This window comes from Stenella coeruleoalba (assembly GCF_951394435.1).
Source record: "Stenella coeruleoalba genome assembly, chromosome: 11".
NCBI classification, from domain to species: Eukaryota; Metazoa; Chordata; class Mammalia; order Artiodactyla; family Delphinidae; genus Stenella; species Stenella coeruleoalba.
This window is the reverse complement of record NC_137157.1, coordinates 38193100-38212998: the sequence shown is the minus strand read 5'-3', so window position 1 is coordinate 38212998 and position 19899 is coordinate 38193100. Positions and strand designations below refer to the sequence as shown.

Here is a 19899-nt window from a genome sequence, read left to right as displayed (position 1 = left end):
CTTGCTCCACTTTCATATACTGTGACTATGCAAAAATTTTGGCCTTGTGCAATGAAAAATGAATAAAATAAAAAAGCTAGCTCTTTTACAATTTTCTAGCTTCTTCATTATAAGGATATTGCAGAGAGTTCTGTTTTCAGCCATGTCATTACACTTTTTTTTTGATAACCGCACAGTTTCAATCACTGCTTCCTATTTTCATGACTCTTTTGCCTTGTTTTCCATGATGATTTTTCTCTCTGACACTCTGCATCCCTAATTCAAATCATTTGTGGTGAAGTTCTGCCAGGGCTCATCACATTTGAACTCATAAAACAGAACAAAACAAAACAAGCATCCTTTGGGGGATAACAGGACTTGGTTCTTGATTGAAAGGAGGAGATGAAGTTGGAATGAAGAAGAGGTACTAGACAGAGGTTCTGGGACAGTGATGGGGGCATATAAAGTTTCCCACAGGACACAAGAAGAAAGTCTGTAAAGGCAATTAATAGTTTTAGTGGTCAAGAACAAGGCCTGGAGAGAGGCTGACTTGAAACCCAGATACTAAATAACAGGCTTAGAATTCCTAACCCCTTGGACTGGGCACACCACAGACCTCTGATCTGAAGGTCACTGTCTAAGCATTTGGAAGGCTTTCATGGCATTTTTACATGCCTGATGTCTCTCTTTTTGGTTAATGGCACCATCATCCTCTCTTCATGAGGGCGTGAAACCTTGGAATTACCTCTGACTTTGGTTATACTTAGCATTTAATAGCCACTCAGTGTTAAGGCCAGTTATTTCTGCCTCCACAGTGTGACCTTCATACCTCTATATTCCATTCCTGTGTCCCCACCCCAGCTCAGGATTGAATAGTCTCTTGCCTGGACTATTTTTGTTAGCTTACTACGTTAGTTTTCCATTGTTGTATAACAATTTGCCACAAGCTTAAAACAACTCACATTTATCATCTCATAGTTTCTGTGGGTCAGGAATCCAGACAGCTTAGATGGGTTCCCTACTTAGGGTCTCATACAGCTGCAGTTAAGTGGCTTACTGTCCTGTGTTCTCATCTGGAGCCTTGACTAGGGAAGAATCTACTTCTAGGCTCATGTAGAATTTTGGCATATTTCATTTCCTTTTGATTGTAGAACTGAGGGCCTTGGATTCTTTCTGGCCCTTTGACTAGAGACTACCCTTAGCTCTAGCTCATAGGGATCCCCCACATTTTCTTGCTACAGAACTTTCCTAGCCTGGCCATTTACCTCATCAGGCCAGCGGGGAGAGTCTGTATAATATAACTGTGAGAGTGACATCACATCACCATTGGTTAGATGCAAACCACAGTTCCCGCCCAAGAGGAAGGGATTATACAAAAGCATGAACAACAGGAGGTAGGGATAGTGGAGGGATCACGAGAGAGGCCATCCACTGTAGTCTCTCCACTGTTTTGTGTTTCACGCGTCTATGAGAATAATCCTTCCAGATATAAGTATATTACTTAAACTAAAAAAGTAACTAAATAAAAAATGAGAATGGCCTGGGAACGGGAATATGTATCTACTTAAGTAATCTAGCTTTCCTGTCGTAGCAGAAAGTCAGTTGATGCTGTCTAAAGTAAGTGAGCCTTAACAGAACAGTATAAGCATGCTATCTAGTGATTTTAGAAGTAACGCCATAAGAACTGAAAACAGAAATGATTAAAGGTGTTGCTTCCAACAAATATTGAATCATTATGTTGTACACTTGAAAGTAATATGATATATGTCAGTTATATCTCAATTAAAATAAACGATTTCAAAATCTCAAAAAATTGTTGCTTCTGGAGTGTAAGACTTGCAACTGGAAAAGTACAGACAAGGAAGTATTTCCATTGTAAATCCTTCATCACCTCTTGCATTTTTAGCCATGTGCATATATCATGATGATTACACTTTTAAAAAAGTATTAAAATATAATCCTATGCTAGGCTTGACCTGATCTCATCATCCTTATTGAAATTTTTTCCAGTGACCTCTCATGAGTTGTTTGTTTCTTAATAAACAGAGGTTATTTAAGCATGCTGAAATACATATAAGATTTTACTCTCGATATTTAAAAACATATTTGAAGAAATACATTAGAAAATTTAATCTCAGCGTTTGAGGACTGTTATTTCAACTTCCAAGCTTATATATGAATGTCATCTATAACATGCCTAATAAATGATTGGGAATCCAGCCTCTGCTAAAATATTTGATCAACTCTGACAATAGGGAATCAACTACTAGAAAAGCAGCTCCTGTTCTTTAAGCCTTAAACTATGTTTCCTTATGGTCTCACAGACATGCGTTTATTAGGTAGCTATAAAGTTCTAGGCACTGCGATAGGTCCAGAATATACATAGATAAATAAGAAACTACCCTGTTCTTTAACTGTTTTGGACTGAAATATTCGTCCTCTAATGTTTACTAGTTTGTCCCATCTCTCCTCTATAGACCCACACAGTAGCATATAATGACTTTGAGTTTGGGATTTGCAACCAGGAAAATGTGTTCCAACCCCACCTCTGCTATGACTAGCTTTGTGAACTTGAACAGATGACTGTAAAATGGAGATAATAATATCTTTCCCTTTAGGTTATAATGAAGTGATATCACATGGGAAAAAGTATTTAGCACTGTACTTGATACACAGTAGCTTTAAATGTTAGTCTCTGCAGTAGTAATAACAGTGCACAGTGATTTAACTTTTTATCATTTGAAATAATGCACATGGCTTCCCTAAGGCTTAACATCCTCAGGTTCTCATCAGTCATGGTTTCCACGTCCTTCATATTATTGATAACTCTTCTGTGTATATTTTCCAATTTGTCAATGAGCCTCTTTCTCAGCTGAACACAATATTCTATATGTAGTTTGACTAGAGCCAAACTGAGCAGAATTATTTTCTCCTTTTGTGTAAACTTTCTACTTCTGTCAATGCAAAGAATAAAACTAATTTCTTTGGGAGACTCATTCTGCTGAGACAGAAGTTAGAAAACCCCTAAAGTCATCTCTCCATGGATTGCTCTCTGGCTGAGTTTCACACTAAAATCTCATCCTGTACTTGTTATTCTAATCGAACCCTGGGACATTTTATCCCCAGAGACACTGCTTTGCTATGTAGTGTTACAGATTTCTGAGATTTGTATAGATACATCCTTTCATCCAGCCTATTTCTCAAGTATATCAGTGTTTGTCAGTGATGAGCATGAGAAGAAAGCCAGCTAAATGCTTGGACAGTTGCTTCAGATTGAGGCTGAGGACAGGACTTGAAGGTAGTTAAGGAATGCTTGAGACAAGTTTACGTCATTGATTATTAGGAACATAAATAGAATCAAGTCTTAGGGATTTATCACCCAAATAATGTGCAGAATGATATAGTATCCATTAGAGGTTTCCAAACATAATGCTAATTGTAAACTTCTTTTTACCACTGGTTGATAATAGCACAAATCATGTTATAGTTTATAATAAAATAGAGAAGCATTTCTTAAGAATAAGTCAAAATTTTCATTAATTCAATCGAGCAGACTTCTAGTGAGTGGAAGTTGATAGATGTACTAGAGTTTTTTTCTTTTCTTTTTTAAAATCACATTAGTTATAATGAAGACTGTTACATGTAGAATCAGGTTGGTTTATTCAGGTGGATTAGGAACTTAACTCTGAAGACTTCTAATTCTTTCACATAAATTCTGAAGATCCCTAAGTAGCATCTGAGAAGCTTTTCATGTTGATGAATTGTGACATTGCCTAACTCAGTTGTCCTCAACCAGGGGCACTTTTGCTCTCCAGGAGACATTTGGCAATCTCTGAAGACAGCTTTCACTGTCACTACTGGGAAGATGCTTCTAGTGGGTAGGGACCAGGGATGCTGCTATACTTCCTACAATGCCCTGGACAGCTCCCTATAACAAAAAATTATCTAACACAGAATGTTATTACTGCTGAGGTTGAGAATGCTGGACTAACTCAATGAGTCCAAGCTTTTGGGAGTTGTGATGGGCCTTTATTCCCTTCTATATCCCTCATTTCCACTCCTACTTCTCAGCCCCTTCTCATTACCCTCTTAAGTTCTGGTTCTTTCCCATCATTTTTGCTCTTAAAAATCTTTCTTTTTCATCCTTTGAAAAACCTAATACTTAATACCTTTTTAGAGAGGCAAAGTGTGGGAAATATTCACAACATGGCACACTTGGTGATAATTAGTAACATTCTGGGTTTTTACAAAACCAATGTTCAAATCATTTGTAGTTAGGGAGGGTCTTTCCAATGAATTCGGGAAAATTCAGATAGAATTAACTCAGGTCAGCTCTTAGGCTGGAACAGCAGTTTGTCAACAGAGATGCTTAACTTAGTTAATTGATAGGATACGATGGTTTAACTCTCAGAAGCTTATCTGACATTGGTATAAAATATGAGAGATTTAATGCAAAATCATAGTTCAGGGGAAATTCTTTGTATTACCCTGTCGTACCCTTTATAAAGTGCTTTGTACCCTGGATTCTCAAAGGGTGGCTGATTGATAGTGGAAACAGCTGTGTGGTTCAGGCATAAACTATTGACTGGACTACCAGAGCATCTCTGAATTATGTGTTTGTGATTCATGCCTTCTCTGATTTCCCAGTGGAGACAGAGCTGAAGTGTGCCTTGAAAGATGGAAGAGCTTTAGTTTGTTCCATATAGGGTTCCTTATCCAGAGTGCTTTATCACAATATTCTTAGAGTAAATCTTATTGGTATCTCCCTACTTTTTATCACAATACTTTTCTGGCTAAAGATGTAACAAGATTTAGATAATTTTATTTTATAAATATCATTTGGAGAACTAGAGATATCCTTGCATCTTTTCTCCATTTTTTTATTTTTCAGAAAAGTTAATATTTAAATGAGCTGTCTTTGTAGCTAGTTAAATAAGTAAACTGCCTTAAAATTTCTTGCCTTCCCGATATTTTTCCTGAGTATCTACTACTTTTTTAACGATACTAAGTGCTTTATGTTAATAAGGAATTAAAAGCCTGTTTTTGGCTCTCGGAGTAAACACAATCCCAAAACATGTAAGATAATTAAAACACAGGTGTACCAAAATTTTATAAATAAATAAAACCTATACTATGAATTAATTACAAATTCTGAGGGTACGAGAGCAGGGAGTTGAGAAGGAACAGAATAATTTTCTTTTTTAAAAAAAGGGTTTGGAGTGAGTTTTGAAACTGAACTTGAAAAGGAATTGACAAAAAGAGAGTAGTTCTTGCAACAGTTTCTTTTTTTCCCAAAACTATTTCATTTTGGAAAATTTTGAACTGGTATAAATGGAGAAAAAAGAGTATTATAAACTGTGTCCCCATTAACCCATCACCTGGATTCAGTAATTATCAGCATGCTGCCATTCTTGCCCCAGCTGTCTCTCGTTGTTGTTGCTGTTGATGCCGGCTATTTTGAAATAAATTCCAGACTTCATATCTTTTTGCTCTTACGTGCCTAAGTATGGATTCCTACAAGACATGGACATTTTAATTTATTCAATAATTCCATTACCACAATTGACACAATTACTGATATTGTCTTGGTACCATCTGAAACGTAGACCATATTCAAATTTTCTCATTCTCTTTCAATCCGTTATGGGGAAAGAAAGGAGAGAGTCCTCTTGTTGTCCCAACATAAAACTCTACTGTGTATATCTGTAATCTGCTCCTGACACTTTGTTTTCATTATTTGCCACTTCGGTGAACTCGACACTTGTGAGATACGTTATGGCATCTAGGAACAATCACAGTTACCCAAAATATTCCTTAAATCCAGAGCCTTGGAGAGGTCTGCCTTGAACTCTGAAAATTATTGCTATGTAATTTTGTTCATGTCTGTAACTTGTCTCGATGATAGATTGAACTATTATTAGTGATATGTATCTACCAGGCATGCAGGCTGCTCACACCTCGTATACAAATGAAGACATATAGATGGCAAAGCAAAACACATATTAATAAAGCAGTAAGCCTAGAACACTTATTTTTGGGGGGTGAGCAGTTAAAATATTTTAGTCATGAAACCTTTGCATGAGGATGTCTAATTTTACCATAAAGAAGCTAACTTAAGTCAGAAACGAATTATCTCCTTTTCCCCACAATACAGTATTGGTCTCTTAAGATATGGAATTGATCACAATCGGTACAGTGATGCAGGATTTTAGTAGCTTCAGAGTGAAATCTTGGAATGTGAAAGAGACAGCAGTCATGGAAATAATATTATTTTTAAAAAAACCGTGATTCCAGAATTACTAGTTTTTGAAACTAGTCCTTGAATGAAGCCATTATTAACATAACTGTCACGAGCAGTCTTTGTAAATATCTGTTTTCAATTGCAGTATATAAAAGGCCCCATGGCTCCAGAAACTGTGAACGTAGTAGAGTCAATGGCAGGATTATTTGAGGGTTCAGCAGAGATGTCTTCTGACCTGTACTCGATTGCTTCAGTTATGTATAGCAGTCATCCACATCATAACTTTCCTGTGAGGAGTAGAGCTGAAGACCAGCCTTCAGCAGTTGGTAGGTACATTTCTTTTGTTGTTGTTCTGTGAAATGTATTTAAACCACCAGTACTAGCTAGCACAGATATGAACCTTAGCTGGGAGTTCAACCCAATTATTAATGGTCCATGGGCTGGAGTCAGATTTTTTCTTCTTTAACTGTCGGATAACCTCATACAGCAAATGGAAATGCCACACAGGCAGGAGCTGGCCCCTCCTAACCCATCTGACCTTCCTTGGAGAGAAAGTAGCACCCTAGAGTCTCTAGCCAAGCTGCATAGACAATCAGTTATTACAGTTGCCAAAGCAGGTGTGATGGGAAGGGATTAACATATCTTCAAATCATTTACAGGCCTCACACTCTCTGCAGTTTTTGACTAATAGGTTTTCAAATGTCACTGAAGGTAAATAGGTCAGAAAGTTACAACTCTAGTGCATGGGGTGATAAACAGGTGTAGGTGACCCCAATGATGTGGTGATGTCATTAGTGTATACACTTGCTCTTCAGGGTCAATGGATCTTACTGTGTCTAAAAAGAGAATGTCATATATAGCGAATTAAAAATACTTTGTTAGAAGACACAAATCTAAATTATCTCTCTGGTTTTTCTAAAATGCTAAGTGAGAAAAAAATTTTTTTCTTACTGCTTTTTCTCTGATTTGTTCCGTTCCAAATTAGAAGTGTTATATTATTTTATTGATGATGGCATTAGGCAGAAGTATCACACTGCATTTAATATATGTTTATTTCATTCATTGATCTGTTTTTCCTGAGCAAAGAAGACTTAATTTTTAGAAGACACTAAAAATTAGAGGCCCATGATTTCTGATGTAGATGTTTCCTTAAATACTTTGTTTGGCCTAAATGCTAATTAACATTGTAAGCGCAAGTTCTAAAAAACTAACATTTTCTGAAATCCTTGTCCAGACATATTTATGTGGCAGTTTTATAAGCATGCTTGCTTTAAATCACTAATGGATTTAGCAAATGTGTGGCGAATTTTGAGTCCAAATAAAACCTTATTTCTATGATTTTCAAATTATAATGCAGCATTGACTTACAATATTTAAATTTGATATTATTGCCTAATGGTCTTTTCAGAAAAAACTCCTAGCCTGTCTTTTTTAGAAAGTTATATTTTCTCAAAACACTAATCTCTTGTTCCAGGATAGTGTATAACAACTAGCAAAACTATATTATGATCACAAACTATTTATATATATTGTTGGGGTATATTTGGCATATTTATTATTAATTATATATCTACCTTTCATATAAAGGATTACATGGAGAGATTAATGAATAACGTGAAATTGGGTTTAAAATTTCACTGTGTGAGCAAGAATGATCTTGATCACAAAGCCAAACATTTTTTAAAAACTGATTTCAAATAGGAACTTCAAGGAATCAGTATATCGCTGACATTGCTGCTGAACAGCTGTCTTACGTTATCAGGAGACTTGTACCTTTCACTGAGCACATGATTAGTGTATCTGCTTTCACCATCATGGGAGAAGGACCACCAACGGTTCTCAATGTTAGGACACGTGAGCAAGGTAAGAATGTGTTTCCTTTGAAATAATTACCTGCAAATATTGCTCTTGTACACTGTAATACTTTTCTTTTCATTCATATTAATTGTTCACTCTTCTTCTCAAGTGCCAAGCTCCATTCAAGTTATAAAGTATAAAAACATTAGTTCTTCATCTATTTTGTTATATTGGGATCCTCCAGAATATCCTAATGGAAAAATAACTCATTATACCATTTATGCAATGGAACTGGATACGAACAGAGCATTCCAGATGACTACTGTAGATAACAGCTTTCTCATAACAGGTAGAACAAAGTTTTGTTTCGACATTCTTTTCCTGATGGAAAATACACATCTCTCTATGCCGTTAAACACAGCAGGGCACGTGTTGCATCATTCCAGATTTTGTTGTGCTATGCTCCCATGGATATCTTGAAAAATACTTGCAGAAATTACTTGATTAGATGTGTTTTTCTTTAACTATAGTTGTCTGCAAATAAAGTCATCAGATAACAGGTATCCTAAGAATATACTCTTAACCTAGGGGATTTTATGCCTGGTACATCAATATAACTCAGTATTGATGGCTTGATTAAGTGTATGTGCCAATCAGCTGAAGTAACTGAGCTGACATGGTGTTTGTGCCAAATCAACTGTACTCCTTGCAGTGTGCCAAAAATGATTTCTTCAGCCTCAGATGATCGCCTTAATATTTTAGGAAAAAACTAAAACGTCATCAAGATGGAAAGGCTCTCATCCCAAGGAAGTTTGGGAGATGGGGATTATAAGGGGGCTGATTTAGAGAACCAGTCTCCCAAAGAAGTTATTTTCACTAGTCCTGTGTTAAATGGCACTAATACAAGAATATTATTTTAAGGACTTTAAACAAATTGCCTGTTGTCCTTATAGGGTTAAAGAAATATACAAAATATAAAATGAGAGTGACCGCCTCAACCAGTGTTGGAGAAAGTTCTTTGTCCGAAGCAAATGACATCTTTGTGAGAACTCCAGAAGATGGTAAGAGTATCAGGTGCAGTTTTAATAAAAAGAAGCAAATGGTGTTGCATGCTTATTGCCATCTACCTCATGCTGCCTTTAGTGTCTGAAGTAATAAGCATGAAAAAATACATGTATTTAAAGTTTTGTTTTTTTCCCCCCAGAACCAGAATCATCACCTCAAGATGTTGAAGTTATTGATGTTACTGCTAGTGAAATAAGTTTGAAGTGGTCACCACCTGAGAAACCCAATGGGATTATTGTTGCTTATGAAGTGCTTTATAAAAATATAGATGCCTTATTCATGAAGAACACCTCAACAACAAGCATAATTTTAAGAGACTTAAAACCTTACACCCTCTATAACATTTCTGTAAGGTCATATACCAGATTTGGTCATGGCAATCAGTTATCTTTACTCTCTGTAAGGACATCTGAGACTGGTAAGTTTTTGTTTGTTTAATACATAGTAAGGAAGTAAACATGGCTGATAATTGCCATATTGTTTATATTTTACATAACCTAAAGTCTGTCATTCTGTTTTGTATAATCCAGGAATTTATATGCTCTTTCTGGTAAAGTGTGGGAAAAGACTTGCTGTGCAAATTTTTTAAGTCTGATTTACATATAAGGGAACTCCAGAATAAAAATCAGTGATTTTTTTTTCAAATGAAATACCTTGAGAAATCAAAGGTCTTTTCAGTGTACCTATAAATTTGGTTGCTTTCAAATTAGGTAATAGCAGAGACATGTTCATAAGAGTAGACTCCTATACTATATATAATCTATATACATTCTCTATACGTCCATATACATCTACCTATAGATATAGATGTATCTATATTTATACATATATATGTATAGATGTACATATATGTAAAGCTGAATGTAAGTGTATATCTATAGATAGATGTATAGAGACTATATATATAAATTGTATACATATATGTACGTGTGTGTATAGACGCATACATATATCTACATACATTCTTTTTTAAAAAATAAATTTATTTATTTTTGGCTGCGTTGGGTCTTTGTTGCTGCGTGCAGGCTTTCTCTAGTTGTGGCTAGCGGGGGCTACTCTTTGTTGTGGTGCATGGACTTCTCATTGCAGTGGCTTCTCTTGTTGTGGAGCACAGGCTTTGGGCGCGCGGCCTTTAGTAGTTGTTGCGCATGGGCTCAGTAGTTGCGGCTCATGGGCTCTAGAGTGCAGGCTCAATAGTTGTGGCGCACAGGCTTAGTTTCTCTGCGGCATGTGGGATCTTCCCGGACCAGGGCTCAAACGCGTGTCCCCTGCATTGGCAGGCAGATTTTTCTTTTCTTTTCTTTTTTTTTTTTTTTTTTGAGGTACATGGGCCTCTCACTCTTGGGGCCTCTCCTGTTGTGGAGCACAGGCTCCGGATGCGCAGGCCCAATGGCCATGGCTCACGGGCCCAGCCGCTCCGTGGCATGTGGGATCTTCCTGGATCGGGGCACGAACCCGTGTCCCCTGCATTGGCAGGCGGACTCTCAACCACTGCGCCACCAGCGAAGCCCAGCAGGCAGATTCTTAACCACTGCCCCACGAGGGAAGTCCCTACATTCTTTTTTTTGGTAATTAAACTTGTTTTTATTTAGAAATTGTAGTATCAGTTATGTTAACACAGTACATAAGCCATCTCAAAGTTGGATAACATAAACTCTTTCTAAAAATAGAGAAAAATAAGTTTACTTTAAATATATTTTAAATAAAAATAATTTGATTATTTTGGGAATATATTCTTTGATGAAGCTGTTATAGTTTATATACATTCTTGAGGTATGTGTATAGACAGAGGTGCAGAGTCTGAGCACAGAAAGGACATGCCTGGAGAAGGCTTACAGAGGAGGTAGCATTTGACCTGAGTCTTAAGGAGTTGGTGGAATGGACATTATAGAGGTTGTTGGGTGGCCAGGGGATGTATCCCATATAAAGGAAATAACGCAAGCAAAGAGTTAATTGTGTTTCAGTGATGCAAGAGCAAATAGCACAAAGCACGACATTTGCCTGATGATCTTAGTGCACTGTTTGTATTATGTTTATAGTCATATATTTTGCAGCATCACTTTTAGGCCAACTCCGTAAAGTTACTGTTTCATCCCTGCATTGTAAAAAATAAATATTTATTGATTGCCTAGATACTGGCTGAACCATATGGAGTTGCTATTCCTATATGTCATAATTGGCCAAATATCAACAATTTCTTCTGATTCAGACAGATGCTATAGGTGAGGCCTTGTCCCTGACCTTGAGGAACTAGGAATCTAGTAAAGTGGCTTACCTTTGAGCAAAAGTATCCTCTTCAGACTGGTCACAGAAATTAATAAGATTGACCATAGAGGATGACAGTAGTTGTAATGGCAGGAATAAGAGTGTAATGAAAAGAACATTTTTTATTATTATAAGTTATCCATTATAGTGCAATTTAATTGATATATATATTGGCATGCTTCATTACTTTTATAAATATTGTACTTAAAATAAATATTTTTGAGAAAAATATCTTACTCTACCTGGTTTCATTTTACACCATGTCAAGGAATGAAGCATATTTTAAGTACCTGCAACATACCATTGTGGGCTCTTCTATTGGCTTTCACAAAAATTGCCTTTTTAATTCCAGAATAAAGCAATAAGGTATTATTATCTTCATTCCTAATGATAAACTGAGGTCTGAGAAGTTCATCCTTGCAACAAATATTCAACAAATAATTTACAGTATACCAACCCTTACTGGGCTATATTAGCACTGTAAAAGAAAATGAATTTCCACCCTCCTAAAGTTAATATAAATTACTGGGTGTTTCATAGGCAATGGAATCTACATTAATGACTTTTCCTAGATCATGTTTGCTAAGTTGGACCACCGAGTTCAGTTCTTTTTGAAAAACAGGAAGCTATAATTTTAAGCAGTCTCAAGGTGTCATTTGAAGCAGGATGTGCTCAGGAGCAACTATCTGTTTGCTGCCAGGGCTCAATATTCTTATTAAATACAATAAATACACACTCTACTCTTACTATAAAAAACAAGATCCCACTTTTCAATATTATTTCATGAGAAATTGAGAGCTATGCTAACTCAGTAATGTGTTAATGCTGCTAATTACAAATAGGAGTACATTATTTGTTCAGATGTTTTATCTTGATTATTTTACTAATGCTTGGAAGTGCAATAGCTGATGTGTGTTTACATGTATACAATGATAGAAAGAATTCAGTGAAGAGAGAAAAACTAAAAATACAACAGAGAGGAAAGAACGTCAAGTCTAAGGTCTGACTAAGTAGACGGAGTGGAATCTAGTGCTGAAGTGGACTGGGTTTTAGAAAGGAGTAAGGAGAGAAGGCAGTTAAAGGAAGAGGGGTGGTAGGTACGTATGTAGTCCTCTTCTGAAGGTTTTTATTTTCTCAATGAAATTAGAAGCAAGTTTATCAGCTTCGAATAAGGAGGGAGAGGAGATATTGGATGTTTGTGGAGAGAGAATATGGTGAAAACATACATAACAGAGGAGACTAAATGAACTAAAAAATAGATAGGTTGCCAAGCAGTGAAAAAGATTGATTTGAGATTTGAGGTTATAAATTAAAGTAAGGCTAGTGAGCATGGAGTGGTATTTTATTCAGACATTTTTAGCTGTTGTATTGCAGATGTAGAACTAGTCCTGAGTTCAGTTTAACCTAAGTTGGAATCTTGCAGGAAAAGTAAGATAGAAAAAGGAGTTTCTGGAGATTGCTAGGGAGTGATTTTAGTGATAGACTGTGGACTCTGACCTGAGTAAGTAGGGAGATGAGGACATAAGGGAGGTGATGGACAGTGAAGGTTTGATGAGGGTCAAAGACTTGTTGGATTGGCAGTACGGGGGTCAGTCAGCTGGAAAGATAGGTGGTTGCCAAAGAGAGGAATACTGACAGTTATAGGTAATGACAAGCCCTCAGGTGTTGCCATGAAAGCTAGTGGTTAAAGTGAGGTGGAGGAAAAGATTATTGAAATTATGGACCTCGACGAATACAGAGTCCACGGAATAGCACAGATCATTTCCATCAGTGTTGACATCTCTGTGAGTGGTAGAGAGGAAGTCAGTCATACAGGTGATAAACTTTTTAAGACGTGTGGAGAAGTGGAAGAGTACCACTAGGTGATTGTCTTAAAGGAGGGGTGACACCTCGAGTTTTTCAGGAAGAAGAAGAATAGATCTGGATATGGCAAAGAAAAGCATAAATACTTGACTTCCAGGCCCTATGGTTATAGGAATGATGAGAGAAAAACAAATAGCTATCTGTTACCCAGGAGTGCTGAGTTGTAGTGTTCTCAAGCAGTTCCAAGATTTCACTTAGAGCCAGAAGGCTAAGAGAGCATTCAGAGTAGTTGTTGAGGATTTTTCTCAATTTAATGGTTTGGCTTGGAAAGATAGTAGAGAAGATTTTGACTCTTTGGGAAGGGATAGTAGGATTATATTGCTGTATATTGCTATATCAAGTTATGTATTGAATTACAGTTCTTCCCAAAATTTTAGAAATATCAACATTCTTATCTCAGTTTTTCCTCTTAAGTCTGCTTTAGATGCAATGCACTTCATAACAGGTAACAGTGGGGGTGAGGGGGTACTGTTTCTACATTTTTAAGGCTTTTGAATTTTCTCTACTAAATTTATTAGTAGCATTTTTTATATCCGTTGTATTTAGACTACCAATAAAAAAGGTTCTCTTCTTTCTTTTGAAAGGAAAGGACTTATATCAGGACTCTATAATGGCAATAATATGCACATATTTAGTTTATGTTGTTTAACCATCAAGTTAGTCATTATTGTTACTCTTCTATGAAGGCAATTTTAAACCAATATCTTTCCAACTGTGGTCTGTCATCTCCAGCAAATATTTTTCTGCTTAAAGTGCATTGTTTACAGTTTCACCTGTTGAGGTTGCATTGATGGCTTTCTCTCTGTTTTTGATTGTCTGAATATGCTTTTATTTTGTTCTTGTTAATTTTTCTGGGTTTAGAATTCCATTCGTTTTTCAACTGAGGTCACTTTTCTGTCTAATCATCATTCCTATGTAGATGATCTGTTTTCTTCCTGGTGCTGTTAAGATCTTCTCTTCTTTGGTATTATGTACTTTCACAATGATGTGTCTAAATATGAGTTTTAAAAATTTAATTTATTTATTTTTGGCCGCATTGGATCTTCGTTGCCTCGTGCGAGCTTTCTCTAGGTGTGGGGAGCTGGGGATACTCTTCGTTGCAGTGCGTGGGCTTCTCATTGCGGTGGCTTCTCTTGCTGCAGAGCACAGGCTCTAGGCATGTGGGCTTCAGTAGTTGTAGCACGCGGGCCCAGTAGTTGTGGCTCACGAGCTCTAGAGCGCAGGCTCAGTAGTTGTGGTGCATGCGCTTAGTTGCTTCGCGGCACCTGGGATCTTCCTGGACCAGGACTCGAACCCGTGTCCCCTGCATTGGCAGGCGGATTCTTAACCACTGCACCACCAGGGAAGCCCCTAAATATGATTTTTTTTTTTGAGGTACGCGGGCCTCTCACTGTTGTGGCCTCTCCCGTTGCGGAGCACAGGCTCCGGACGCGCAGGCTCAGTGGCCATGGGTCACAGGCCCAGCCGCTCCGGGGCATGTGGGATCCTCCCGGACCGAGGCACGAACCCGCGTCCCCTGCATAGGCAGGCGGACTCCCAACCACTGCGCCACCAGGGAAGCCCCATATGATTTTTTAAAGAAAATTTTGCTTGAGATTTATTGGGATTCCTTGTTCTGAAGCTTGATATCTTTCAACAATTTTGGTCAGTCCCAGCCATTATCCCTTGAAATATTTCTTCTTCTTCATTTTCTCTACTTTCTTAGACCCCTTAGTATATCCTTTATGTCTCTTAACTGCCATTTTATATTCTCTACATCTTCTTTCTCTGAGTTACTTTTTGATAATTTATACTGTAAATTTTTTTTGCTAAAATTTTCACTATATCTAATCTGCTTTTTTGTGCATCAAGGGAATTTTAATCTTAGTTATTTTTTTTCTACTGTACAAGTCCTATTTGGTTCTCTTTCAAGTCTGCTTGGTTATTTACATTATTTATTATTAGCTAAAGAATTCATTGCTCATACTTTTAAATGTTTGATTTCTTGAAATATATTAAACGTTTGTATTTTTATTCTTTGATAACTTCAGTATCTAAAGTCTTTTGAAGTCTGACTGCTGTGTGTGCGTGTGTGTGTGTGTGTGTGTGTGTGTGTGTGTGTGTTTTCCTTTTTCTTTGCTGGCTTTAAGTATTGGTGCCTGATTTGCCTGTGTACTTTGTGACTTTTATCAGTGAGTTCATATTCCTTGAAACTTCATCTGTGGGAAATTTATGTAGACTGAGTTGAAGTTGAGTTTCTTCCAAGAAAATGTGTGTTTGCTTCTGCTAGTTGCTTTTGAGTAATGGCAACTCAAATTCATTTTAATTTATATTCTGAAGTAGAGGTCTTTTCAGGCTATATGGGTAGCATGGATTTAGGCTACATATGCTCATAGGGATAGGCTTAAAGTTCCAAAAATGTGTCATTTTTCTTTCTATTCCACCTCTTCATCCAGAGGAGTGGCAAGAGGAAAAAAGTTACTTTTCTGGCCTCTTTTTCACGGTGGGCTTACTTCTCACTCCCTAGTCCTTGAGAGTGAATACACCACATTGCACAAGCCTAGGAGTTACCACTCACATTGAGGTCTGTGGTACTCTGCAGAAGAATTCAGGGTGCCCCTAGAGTTGGCCAATATCATGGCCCTAGTTGAAATTGCATTCTTTTGGGGTTCCAATTCTTGATGCAGGGGTATCCTTATCCTTCTTCTGGCCCAAGGTTTTATATTCTTTTTCTGGCACTCTACATAGCTGTTAATACAGAAACTCCAAGTCACCAGGATTGATCAGTACCCTCCAAGACAGAGCAGGCTTTAGTACCAGCTTCCATCTCAGGATTCTTGTTTTTACTTTGTTTTTTGTTTGTTTGTTTTATTTTGTTTGTTTTTTTGCATTTGTTTTTGGACCACCAGAAATCTCTAACTCCCTTGTCAGCTCTGCAATTCCTTACGTGACAAGAAAAATGTTAATTTTATGGAGAGTTTTACTTTTTTTAATTATAATAGTCATTCAGTTTAGTGTTTATCTATTCCAGTATTTTGGCAGAATTGGAATCCCACATGTAGTATTGATATTTGAATATATGTAGAAAACCATTTTGTGACCATTACATTCAATATAATAAGAACATTAATAGATACAGAAAACTAGTGTTTTATTTATTGATATCCTGTATCCTTAGTAGACTGTTTTGTTACCAGGTTATTATATGCAGCCTTATATCTAGGAGAGGATCCTTGTCTTGTCATAGATCTTGTTGTATATCAAAACTATTCTATTAATCATTTATGTATTATTATCATTATTAATGAAAGGCAGAATCAATTTTTAAGTGTTTTTCAGTCCTCCTTCTTGTACAGTTAGTCCTTTGTATCTGTGGGCCCTGAATCCACAGATTCAACCAACTGTGGATTGAAAATATTTGAAAAAAAATTGCAGCGAGTTCCAAAAAGCAAAACTTAAATTTGCTGCATGCTGGCAGGCAACTATTTACATAGCATTTCCATTGTGTTTACAATTATTTATATAGCATTTACATTATATTAGGTATTATAAGTAAACTAGAGATGATTTAAAGTATACAGGAGAATGTCCATGGGTTATATGCAAATACTATGCCATTTTATATAAGACTTGAGCATCCTTGAATTTTGGTATCCGTGAAGGGGATGGGGGTGAGGATCCAATTCACTGCAAATACCCAGGGACCACTTTATCTGCATGTACTGCAATGTAAGACAGTTTAATAGAGTCTCAGGTATTTTAATAAAAACATCATCCTATAGGGCTTCCCTGGTGGCGCAGTGGTTGAGAGTCCGCCTGCCGTTGCAGGGGACACGGGTTCGTGCCCCGGTCCGGGAAGATCCCACATGCCGCGGAGCGGCTGGGCCCATGAGCCATGGCCACTGAGCCTGCGCGTCCGGAGCCTGTGCTCTGCAAAGGGAGAGGCCACAGCAGTGAGAGGCCCGCGTACCAAAAAAAAAAAAAAAAAAAAAAAATCATCCTCTAAACATTCTGTAGAGTTGTAGTATGAATTTTCTTTGAAATGAAATTTGTCTTAAACAGTTGTAAGTGCTATAATTTACCCATATTTTACTGCATTTAGGATGTTTATTATAATCGCACTCTAATGAATGTTCATGTATACATATCCTTCTCCACTGGAGCGAAAACTTCAGCAGAATGCACTATTAGGGTGGAATTGTTTTATGCATGTATCTTTTTGTTTTTTTCAGTGCCTGATAGTGCACCAGAAAATATTACTTACAAAAATATTTCCTCTGGAGAGATTGAGCTATCATTTCTTCCCCCAAATAGTCCCAATGGAATTATACAAAAATATACAATTTATCTCAAGAAAAGTGATGGAAATGAGGAAAGAACTATAAATACAACCTCTTTGACCCAGAACATTAAAGGTAAAAATATATATAATATTGGATATTTACATTTATATTGACAGAGTGGCCACAAAATATTAGCTTGTTGTTATATTAGAAATGGTAAGTGTGATTAGCTTTATACAGGGTGTGACAATTCTGGCCTTCTGGTAAATAAACTGGAAGTTTATGGCAGGTCATGTGAAAGACTACTCTAAGTCAGTTTTTTCTACATTTTTTAATATTTTGTCTTCATAATAGGAGTTACTATTCCAAGAACTACATTTTCATTTAGTTTTTACTTTTGAAAGAGTGTTGAGACATTTCATAGCTTGCTTCTTGCATATAATTAAGGGGCATTTTGTAAGTCTTATCTATTTTATTTCTATTTAGGACTGAAGAAGTATACGCAATATATAATTGAGGTGTCAGCTAGTACACTCAAAGGTGAAGGAGTTCGGAGTGCACCCATAAGTGTGCTGACTGAAGAAGATGGTAAATATAGCAGTGAATAGTGATATATTTTGAATCCATCACACTTCAGAAAACATGTATACAGAATGAAGATATAACTAAGAATTCTCCAGCCTTGGGTAGCACTTGTGTGCTGCACCAGCTTTATACAGAGATTTCATTGTCATGGTTTAAAAGAAGCTTGCAAAGTCAGATTTATGTTCAGTAAAATCAGCTATATAAAATGCATTTTTTTAAAATTCTGAAGTCATCCATGCTCTGTAAAAAAAAAAAAAAAAAAAATCAGTAATATTTTTTTCCATGGGAATTTTTAAGGCTAACATTTTGGTGCAAATAGTTTGAACATCAATTAGTATATGTTACAACTGTGTTTTTCAACTTTAACATTCGTAAGAATAATCATTTACATAAGTTTTGTAGTAGATTCTGTTATGTCAACCTGCACCATTTTTTATTGTTATTAGGATTAGCTTTTTGCTAATGACTGCAGGCTATTTTCCGGATTTCTCTACATAATTTGCCAAGATGCTGTTCCTGAATGTTAATAGCCTTCATATTGAATATCTAAGCATACATTTTCCTAACCTGAATAAAATCAATTTTACTACTGAGACCACTTTACAATACTACTTCACCAAGTTATAGGCATATATCATGCTAAGAAAATTACTTTTGAGAGATATATTTGGGATTTGGATTTACATTTTATGTTTTTTACATTGGGTATTTTGAGAATGTTATTTTTCTTCTGTAAAAGAAAGTCCCATTGCGAAGAGGGGTAGGTCTGGATGTAACATGTGTTTGTAGAATATCTTTTTTCACCCTCTCAGGTTTCCCCAACTTCACACTAAGCTGCACTCTGTGGTTCAGATTCTAGTCATTCACCGGGACAAAATGTATGTTACTTACTTCTAGAAGAAGAAAGGCTTTTTCTCTGCGTTTTTCTTACTTTACTCCAAGTAATAAAGTCTTCAGAAGCCCTCTTCCCCCATTTCAGGTCCCTCTATGTTTTCCCCTCCACCAAAATACTTCATCAAAACATCCTGGTAAGGTGATCTACCAGGGTCAGAAACTGGTAGATCTTAGTTTCTACCCCCATTTCTAGAAACTTAGAACTGGTTGCCCCAGTTTCTAAGTCTTCTCATGGGTTAGTCTTCCTTAGTTATTGCCTCTACTTTCCATGCTTGTTTCTTCAGCAAAACTCACCTGTCCAAATTTTCATTTTTTTCATAGATTCTTCTTGCTCTCAAAGTGAAAATTAACCAAATAAAAAAGTTCTCCCAAAGAGACCATGGCTAAAGGCTAGGGAAGAAGGTTAGCTCTCCTTCTCTCTTAGGTAATGTCTAAGAAAGATGTATTAAATCATTTTAGCAATGCCCTAATAGACATAGTACCCTCTTTATTTCCAATCTAATGAAATAGTCCCTATAGTAAGAATCTGAGGTCTTATATGAAGGACCCTAGACCAGTAGTGAACATATATTTTGAACAGGCAGAGTTTATTACCACTCAAGTCAATAGTTGCAAATTATACTATGCATCCAAATTACCTGGGCTGTTAAAAATGCAGAGTCATGGTAAACTTCCATCTAAGTCCTTGGCCCAGTTATTGATATAATTGCTATGGAATAGGGTGAAGAACAAGACCTCTTTTAGAAAAATTATAGCAAATCTAGAATGGATAAAGGCTGAGAAGCTTTGCTTTATTGGGTAGTAGGAGCTCCTTGCTTTCACGGAGCTTGAAGTTCAGCAGAAGAGATCTAAATTTGACAAAGGTGTAGACAAGTAATTTTTTTTATTCTAATTACTGGTTTAAGTGTTCACCAGGACCAAAACCAAGGATCTTTAGCTACTCTGAAG

General features: G+C 36.6%; 1 protein-coding gene across 1 annotated transcript in view; it reads left to right on the top strand.

The window, feature by feature from the left end:
• PTPRQ (protein tyrosine phosphatase receptor type Q) overlaps window positions 1–19899 on the top strand; it is a gene marked incomplete at its 5' end in the record, with an annotated part of 196504 nt that overhangs the window by 21046 nt on the left and 155559 nt on the right. Inside the window, 7 exon segments of the mRNA XM_079936915.1 lie at window positions 6366–6546; window positions 7922–8083; window positions 8187–8366; window positions 8971–9078; window positions 9222–9500; window positions 17422–17604; window positions 17959–18060. Of these exon segments, the coding sequence (XP_079793041.1) occupies window positions 6366–6546; window positions 7922–8083; window positions 8187–8366; window positions 8971–9078; window positions 9222–9500; window positions 17422–17604; window positions 17959–18060 (1195 nt within the window).